Source organism: Seriola lalandi, unplaced genomic scaffold, assembly GCF_002814215.2.
Source record: "Seriola lalandi dorsalis isolate HSWRI2012SDOR001 ecotype SW California unplaced genomic scaffold, Sedor1 jcf7180002054258, whole genome shotgun sequence".
NCBI lineage: Eukaryota > Metazoa > Chordata > Actinopteri > Carangiformes > Carangidae > Seriola > Seriola lalandi.
In genome coordinates this window covers 10,845-20,414 of record NW_019524811.1, presented here as the reverse complement: position 1 = coordinate 20,414, position 9,570 = coordinate 10,845, and the positions used below count along the sequence as shown (strand labels likewise).

The following is a 9,570-nucleotide window of genomic DNA, read 5'->3' as shown; positions in this document are numbered from 1 at the left end:
ACCCACCTAGCTTAATTGTTGCAGACTGTTGTATGTACTGTTATGTTGAGTTTCTCAGTATTTGCATAATTTTCAGTATGAGCTCATTAACATTGCAGTCTCTATAGAAAACACCTGATGTTACCTGGATGGTACCTTGTACCCTCTGACAGAGTTGTGTGGCCCTTGACTCTGTTGCTCTGACATTGCACATCTGTTCACAGCTGGGAGCTGTTGCAGTCTTTGGTCTGGACTTGTTGACTTGCAGGTTCCTGCCCTGTTTCCTTCTGTGTATTGGTCCACATTAGTCAGCTTACTGTCTTTCTGCTCCACTTGCTTGGCATACACGTGTTTTAGCATTAGGTAGTGTGACAAACCTGAGAACCTATTGTAATTTATTCATTCCTTTAAATTGGATTGAAACAATCTGGTGTCATTTTACCTTTAGTCTGTGCTCCAGCAGAATTATACATGTATATTAATTGGCTTTTTTCTCCAAAACAAATGTCCATCATCTAATCAACATTATGTTTTAACTCTGTTTGTACTGACCGTCCTTAGTAGTAACACCTAAGCTATTCCTACTTTGTAAGGTCAAAATATTACAAACATTTTCTCTTACTTAAATAACCAAGTAGGATGATTGTGTGGCCTTGATGGTGGTATGCACTCTGAGTGATATTAATTTCTGTGTTTAGATGTTGAACCCTTTGTGTTTTCCCTCATATGACACAATATCTTTGCAACATAGTCGTGGTTTGAACATTTTATTTATCACAAGCGTCTGGGCAAGAAAACGGGCGATATTCCTGCTTCTCTGTTGCCTTACACAACTCTTTATGACAGGGATTGAAAGCAATGAGTTTTCCGACCTTTAACCTCTCTAAAATTGTAACTTTCACTTCATACCGTGCCTTCAAGAGAGCTTGTTTGCCCAATCTACCAATATCTTATTGACTGTAACTAAAGTTTCTGGTAGCTCAGAGTTCACAAGTTTGTGATGTACAGATTTTAGAAATAGTGTGTCCACTTTTTTTTGTTCCTGAACAGAGGTTTGAAATGGAATTAAAACAGAATCATATACCATATTTGAAAAACAAGATAACGCCCATCTTTGTTGACAATCATTGATGTTACCAACAGTTTTCCCACAACTTAAGATACTCGGAAAGCCAACCATATCATACACACAAGAGATTTTGTTGAAAACATGACCATACAGATTTAATTTGAAGGTAATAATATAACTTTTTGTATTCACCAAGAGCGGAGCGTGTTGACTAGTGTGACTTTTTTGGTTTAATATGATGTGCAATATGCTGTCACTGCGCCACTGCATCTATCATCAGATGTCACAGGAAGCTTAAAAACAATGACTCAAACATATTTGAAAATCAATCTTCCACACTTCCTCATGTCCCCCAAATTTTCAAAGCCTGGGAAAAATCTAATTCGACCTAGGTAAAAACTCTAGAATCTGCACTTCGGTTTGACTCATTTATTTTAAATGCAACAGCAGGCCTGACGGTGTTGAACTGTATGTTGTTCTTGAATGTCACTCAGATGCACCATGATGTAGGCCTTGTGATTATCTTCCTGCAGGACTGTGGGCAAAGGAAGTACTTCTCTTGGATGAATTCCCCCTTTACGTCTAACAATAATACAAAACAGACAAATTTGAAATGAATTGAAATCATTTTTTTTTTTTTTTTTTTTTTTACCAGAATGGCACATTAAAATTAAATCAGAGTGCTTCAAAAACAAACGATTGCACATTAAAAATCAAATAATCCGGAGCAGTAATATCACATTTTTGGCATCTGTGCTGTTGCACTGGTGATGGTAACGGCATGCTGACAGATTTTAATCTAGAGGCTGCAAGGGAGATAAAAACAGTAAAACAGGTTCAGCTGCACATAAAGTGTAAAAAAAAAACTATTAAGAGGAAATGATACAGCCTTTATCAGCTGATCTAAACAGTTATTTCTTTTAAAATGACAGACCATGATTCTGTAGCTATAAGAGTGTGGAAGGATGCTTGGATATAGCAGCAGACTACTTGACTGACAGGGTTCATCCAGCTGGCTACCTAATCGGATGTAGCCGTCACAGGCTAACTAACGAGAATACTGCACTGACTAAGACATTTTTCAAACATGTTGCTAAAACCAGAGTCAAATTATGTACTGATTTACAAGCTAGACTACTAGATTGCTGATTCCCAAACTGACCCAGGTTGTATCCACTAGGCATCTTTCTCTAAGTGCCACTGCTTTTTAAGTGCTTGCACCTGCCTCCTGGCATCAGTTTTTTTTTTTATTATAAGAGTGGTCTTACTTTTGTGTTTTATATGGGAACCTGCACTTTAGGTTAATGTCAGTAGTGTTAGAAAGTAGTGAAAAATCCCCAAGTGCCCAAAGGTTTTGAATTTTCTAGTTTGGATGATGGAAAAATAAACAACAAAATTCATAAGAATACCAAACATGAATTTGAGGATTTGAATATTTTCTTTGTGATACGCATCAGTGAACTGAATGTCTTTGGGTTTTGGACCGTTGGACAAAACAAGACATCTGAAGTCATGACTGTGAACTGTGGGAGATAAGAGGCATTTATCACTATTTCATGACATTTTATAAACAAAACTCTTCAGAACTCTCTACATGAAAATAATTGTTAGTTGCAGCCCTAGTTTCAAATGTAAAGATCTGAATGGGAGACTCCTGCAATTGCATGAGGCCTCTATTGTCTGGCAAAGTATACCTTGACCCATTCTAATACGAGCTCTCATGATGATTAATGAGAAAATTAAGGCCTAAAGAGGAGTATAATCTCTTGATTTACAGGTGTCTAAGACAATCACTCTCACCTATGTTAACTTCTGCTTCTTGTCCCACATAAGCTCCTCTTACATTTGCTCCAAATTAGGATTTTTCTGGCCACAGTGTCTGATCAAATTGGCAGTGTGTGAATGGTAAACCTAAACTCCAGGCTTCAAAACTTCAAAAGAGTGGCATCACTGAAGGTAAAGTTTCAGCAGGATATGATGTTACCACACGAGTGTTTCATTTTTCAGGCACTTGTTCACCCAGGCTACTCTGATCACTAAACGCTAAGTGGACTCACACCTTTTAATAACTAACGAGCAAAGTCATTGACCAGTCGTTACGATGACAAACAAGTGACTGATTTATTAACTAGCAAATTGATGATCACCTTCTTTCACACAGTTCATTGTAGCTGACTAGCTGCTTGGTCTACAAGCTATCAAAACACTGACTGCAAAGCTGACTGACTCACTGATGAATTCACGGAACAGAGTCTGTTTAAACAAGGTGGTAATCAAGTCTGTCATGAAAACGTGGACATTTGTTTGATGTCGCTGACTGACTGATGTGCAAAGGCTGAGCTCAGACTACAGGAGGTTCTGGTCCCAGAGTCAGATCTGATTAAAATGAACAAATTGAAATCTGGATGGGTTATGTGGACAGCTGAGAGGAAGGAAAAGTATGTCTAAATGTGCAAGACTAACTTTACAGAGGGAAGGGAAGACGTGAGAATAACTTGATGTGTAGTTCCCTCTGGTGTTATAATTGTAATCTTGGTTGGGATTTTAGAAACACCTGTAATCTGAGCACAACCTTACAGGGTGGTTCTCTAGCTGACTGACAAAAAGTGTAAAATCAGTGTGCATTTAAACATCAAGTCTTATCCTTGTAAGTCAACAAAAATCAGCCAAGAAGCTCTGATCTAAAGAAATATGTTTAGATCACATGATCTAAATATATAAACTCAGTGGAACTAGCTGTATGCTAGTTTGGTAACCAGGTCAACACTTCATCATATTTTTGAGAATACAGACCCATGTCCAGTCAAACTCATTCTCTTCTGACACTTCTTAAAAACTTAAAATAATTATAATAACAATATCTTTCCAGTATTAAATAATCTTATATAAAAACACACACAAAAAAAGTTTGAAATAAATGGCAATGCTCCCTCTAAGACTGCCCCCACCCACAGCCCCCCCAACCCCTCAACATTTCTGTACACGCCATCTCGCTTTCGCGTCCTTCCATTAATCCCTCCTTCCCTTCATCAGTAACGTTACTTCCATTGCCACGGCTCCATGCAGTACCAGTTATTTTGCAGCAAATTGTCTCTGTTGCCGTTGTCGTTCAAGTCTTGTCTTTTGTATATTTCAATGCAAAGCTGCACAGACATTGTGAAAAAAGCTTGATAGGTGATTTTCTGGCTTGCTTGTATACAGATATATATATACATATATATATATATGTATTTTTGCTCATGTCATTGGATTAAACATGTATTGGTAATGATAGTAATAATGAGGATAATAGGAACAATCATAATCTGAGATTAAGAGTAGGAAACACGGTTTGCTACTTGCTCGGAGATCCAAGGGTGGATGGTTTAGGATGAGGAGAGACGGACAAGTCAAGACAGACATCGATTATTTCTTCTCTGCAGTAACGATGAGACCTAAATAGTCAGTTCAGTTCTTTAGGCTCCACCCAGTGTCCTTGCTCCCTACCAGTCACTGGTCAGTTTGGTGCTTTGGTCCCTTTTTGGAGGAGCGGGAGGTGGGCCTCGCCGCAGCGTTGCATAGCCTGAGATGTTGGCATGTTTGGTGGAGTGGGAGTGCGTGTGGTGGCGAGACAAAGTTTGGGAGTGTCCCCGGACGCCCTGCTGCTGCTGCTGCATTAGCTCCGGAGGGGGCGGTGGGAGGAGCGCCATGTCGTCCATGGTGCCCACAGGGTCCATCTTAGAGGAGATGAGGTGGGAGGAGGTGAGCGAGCCATGGCGAGACACTGACTTCCGCTTAAGAGTGCGATTGAGGTCTTCCAGGAAGTGAGGCTTTAGTGCCAGCGAGACCGGCCCTGCTGATTTCGGGGAGGTGGGGGGGACGGGAGAGGAGGAGGAGGAGGAGGAGTATGAGGACAGGGAAGGAGGTGGTGTCTGAGACAGGGGAGGCGGCGAGAGGGGCATTGAAATTGTATTGTCATACTGGGTCGTGTTGCTGCTCCGCCGGTTCAGTGTTGGAGGAGGGACTGCCCCCTTTTTCAGTGAGCCTTGTTTCCATGACGACGATGACATGGAGGAGGTTGCTGACTGTTGATGCGGCTGCATCTGAGGCTGGGGGTTCACCACAGCGACCTTAGGGGTCTGGTGGAACTCTGACGGGTGGGGAGGAGGAGGGAAAAGCTCAAAGTCACTGGGGGGAGGTGGGAAGTAGTCAGGAGACTCAAGGTGAGTAGGCTGGGAGGGGGGAGGTGGGGGAGGAGGGGATGGGAAGTCAGACGGCTGATGGTGCTGGCCTGTTTGTAGCCCCTGGAGCGCCAACGGGAGGTTCGCTAAGTTCAGCTTCCCCGGCTTAGGGAGCGGAGCAGGAAGCGCAGAAGAATCTTTTGAAGGAGACCCAGTCGCTGACGAGGAGCTTGAGGACGTACCCGTCTGAGGAGTTTGGCCAAATTTGTTGACCAGGCTCTCCACCTTCTTTGGCCTCTCCTCTTGAGTCTCGCCTGAACTGGACCGAATGGAGGAGGCTCTTTGTGGGGTTGGTGGAGGCCCTCGCTTGATGGATCCTGTGGATGAGGTGGAAGGCGACTTCTTTATAGGGGAGCCTGTTCTGGACGAGGATGAAGAGGGAGGAGGAGGGAAATCTCCTAAGGAGCTGTCAGGAGGAGGTGGGGGGAACTCTGGGGACTGTGGCGCCACAACACCTCCTGGCTGCCATTTTGGTTTGGCCTTGACGGCAGGAGGAGACTGAGGAGCAGAGAACTTAGATCCTTCCATGGAGTTGGAGGCAGGCAGAGAGGAAGGGGCAGCATTTCCTGGGAACTGATTGACAATCTGTTTGACCAAAGAGGAGGTAGCAGCTGCAATGGAGACGGAAGAGGAGGAGGAAGGAGAGAGGGCAAGGTTTTTGGAAGAGAGACTGTGCTGCTTTGGCAATGTGGGAGGTGGCTGATTTGGGGAATGACCTGTTGAGAAACTCTGCTGCTTTTTAACTGGCCCGTGGCCACTGTGGAGCGGTGTGGGTGACACAGGTGAGAGGGCAATGGGAAGGGAAGAGGGACCAGAAGGTTTGGGAGCAGTTTGAGGGGGAAAACCACCAGTAAAGGTTTTTGGAGGTGCAGGAGGGGGCGCATTGGGGGAAAGAGGCCGGAGAGCTTGCAGGGAAGCAGGAGGAGAAAGCTCAGCCGGAGGTGGAGGAGGAGGAGGAGAGTCATCGTCGGGTACTCCTGGGCTGAAGTCATACACCATGTTGGGAAACTTCTGTGCCAAGAACTGCTGGAGGCCAGCGTTGGAGAGCTGAGGACAGGAGTTGAGGATGGGCTCTGGAGGGAGAGGAAGCAGCAACCCATTGGCCTCCAGGCTCTCTGGTGGAGGAGGGGGGAGGTAGGAGGACTCCTGCATCTCCTCTTCCAGCGGGGGTGGTGGTGGCAGAGCAGAGGGGCTAGATGGACCAAATCTCAACGCAGCCATGGCTGAGCCAGGAGCTGGCAGTGTGGGTGGAGGAGGCGGGGGAGGAGATGGTGGTAATGGAGGGGAGGTGCTGTAAGCGGCTGGGAGGGTATTGTAGTTTGGTTTTGTAGACTGGATGGGGAGGGATGGTGGGGTGGCTCCTGGCAGCTGTGTCCTGGACTGGTTCTGGCTCTGCAGGCGAGCCAGTGTGCTGTACTTGACATATGAGGAGGTAGGTGCTGACTGATGGGCCACACTTGCGATAGGGGGAGGAGGCGGAGGTGGTGGAGGCGAGGGAGGTGATGGGGAGGAATCCTCAGATGGGATGAGGCCGTCGGTGTAGCTGGTCCGGGAGGGTGGGGTCTGAGGCTGAGAGAGAGGGAGGGGTTGTGGAGAGAGGGAAGGTATCTGGAGAGGGATAGGTCTACTGATAGGGTCTATCTTCATCATCTGGAGAAAGGAACAAGAAATGGGAGCGCAAGAGGAGGAAGAAGGGGGAAAGAAGGAGAAGGTGGTAAGGAGAGAGACAGAGAAAGGGGTGATGGGAGAGAAAGAAGTAAAATTACAACAAGTCATAAACAACTCTACCATTGTCATGTTTCTGAAAACCAAACAATTCAAGACAAGATTACGGATGGGTTCCGATAGTTTGTTCCATTTTGAATCCAAGTTGGTGAAATGCATGTTGAATCAGCTTAAATGTTCAAAAGTCAACAAGTCAATGAGTCCTTTGTTTAAATATCTAACGTTCAATGGTGTCCAAAGTAAGAACTTGCGGCATTTTTGATAACTACTGCCAGTGTAACACCATATTCTGCGTTCTGTAACAGTGAAACAAGTTCACCTACAGGTAATATTTAGTGAGTTGTGCAAGGAAATAATCAGCAGTTTATTCAGTTCATTCAATGTTAAAATAGAATATGCACTGTGTTGTTGTTACTTTAGCTGTTATTGTTCCTGAAGCTGCAGACAGGCCCCCAGTGAGGAGAGGGTTAGGACAGGATTGATGAACGTATATTTTCCTTCCCCACCACAGAAAAGGATAAGCAATTTGAAAAAATGCAGATTCAGAACTTGGATTCAGATTTGATGAAATGCTATTGAACCCAATCCCTTGACAGGATGCAAGAACTCAATGAACAAACCAGTGCAGTCTGAGAACACACATCCATTTAAACTCCAAACACATCGTGACGATGAATGAGGTCAATCACAATCTGAACACAAACTTTCCCACTCAATGAAAACATTCTGATGACATCCTGAGATACTATGGATCAACTAAGGTCACTCAATGACATTGTATAATATGTGTATAATGTAGAAAAGTCATTGTATATGTCAAAAAATTTTATTGTATAATACGTCATAAAACTGTCACTGCCTGATATGTCATAAAAATGTTGTATAATATAAAAATGTCATTGCATAATATGTTGTAAAAATGTCATTGTATAAAATGTCATGAACTTATATATGTCATATACATATATGTTTCGCATAATATCTCAAAAATGTAGTAAACTATAAAAATAACTGTTAGGTACAAAAATGACAAAGTATACTTAGACATAAAATGTCATAGTATAATAAGGCATAAGAAGGAAAAAAAAACGTCATAGTATAGTAAGGCATAAAATGTCATAGTATAGTAAGGCATAAAAATGTCTTAGTATAGTGAGGCATAAAAAGGTCGAAAAACAGTATACTTAGGCATAAAATGTCATAGTATAATAAGGCATAAGAAGGAAAAAAAAACGTCATAGTATAGTAAGGCATTAAAACGACTAAGAAGATCATAGTATAGTAATGCATGAAAACGTCAAAAAACTACATAGTATAATAAGGCATAAAAACGTCTTAGTATAGTGAATCATAAAAAGGTCAAAAAATGTCATAGGATTGTAAGGCATAAAAAGGTCTAAAAACATCATAGTATAGTAAGGCATGAAAAGGTAAAAAAATCGTCATAGTATAGTAAGGCATGAAAAGGTAAAAGAATCGTCATAGTATAGTAAGGCATAAAAACATCTAAGAACATCATAGTATAGTAAGGCGTAAAATGTCCTAGTATAGTAAGGCGTAAAATGGTTAAAAATCGTAATAGTATAGTAAGGCGTAAAATGTCATAGTATAGTAAGGCATAAAAATTTCAAAAAATGTCATAGTATAGTAGGCATAAAGAGGTCAAAAAACATCATAGTATAGTAAGGCATAAAATGGTCAAAAACATCATCGTATAGTAAGGCATAGAAAGGTAGAAAAAACATTATAGTATATTAAGGCATAAAATGTCATAGTATAGTAAGGCATAAAAACGTCTTAGTACAGTGAATCATAAAAAGGTCAAAAAAGTTCATAGTATAGTAAGGCATAAAATGTCATAGTATTGTAAGGCATAAAAACGTCTTAGTATAGTAAGGCATAAAAAGGTAAAAAATCATCATAGTATAGTAAGGCATGAAAAGGTAAAAAATTGTCATAGTATAGTAAGGTATAAAAAGGTCAAAAATCGTCATAGTATAGTAAGGCATAAAAAGGTAAAAAATCGTCATAGTATAGTAAGGCATAAAATGTCGTAGTATAGTAAGGCATGAAAAGGTAAAAAATCGTCATAGTATAGTAAGGCATGAAAATGTCTAAAAACATCATAGTATAGTAAGGCATAGAATGTCCTAGTATAGTAAGGCATAAAAAGGTCAAAAATCGTCATAGTATAGTAAGGCATAAAATGTCATAGTATAGTAAGGTATAAAAAGGTCAAAAAACGTCATAGTATAGTAAGGCATAAAAAGGTCTAAAAACATCATAGTATAGTAGGGCATAAAATTTCATAGTATAGTAAGGTATAAAAAGATAAAAAATCGTCATAGTATAGTAAGGCGTTTAATGGTTAAAAATCGTCATAGTATAGTAAGGCGTAAAATGTCATAGTATAGTAAGGCATAAAAAGGTCAAAAATCGTCATAGTATAGTAAGGCATAAAAAGGTCAAAAATCGTCATAGTACATATAGGCATAAAATGTCATAGTATAGTAAGGCATAAAAAGGTCAAAAATCGTCATAGTATAGTAAGGCGTAAAATGTCATAGTATAGTAAGG

General features: G+C 41.3%; 1 protein-coding gene across 1 annotated transcript; it reads right to left on the bottom strand.

The window, feature by feature from the left end:
- Positions 1-730: 730 nt before the first annotated feature.
- LOC111654078 (uncharacterized) lies at positions 731-7,081 on the bottom strand. The gene has a single exon (XM_023404944.2). It carries the CDS (start codon positions 7,063-7,065, stop codon positions 4,531-4,533), a length of 2,535 nt encoding a protein of 844 aa, XP_023260712.2. The 5' UTR covers positions 7,066-7,081; the 3' UTR covers positions 731-4,530.
- Between the last annotated feature and the right edge of the window lie 2,489 nt (positions 7,082-9,570).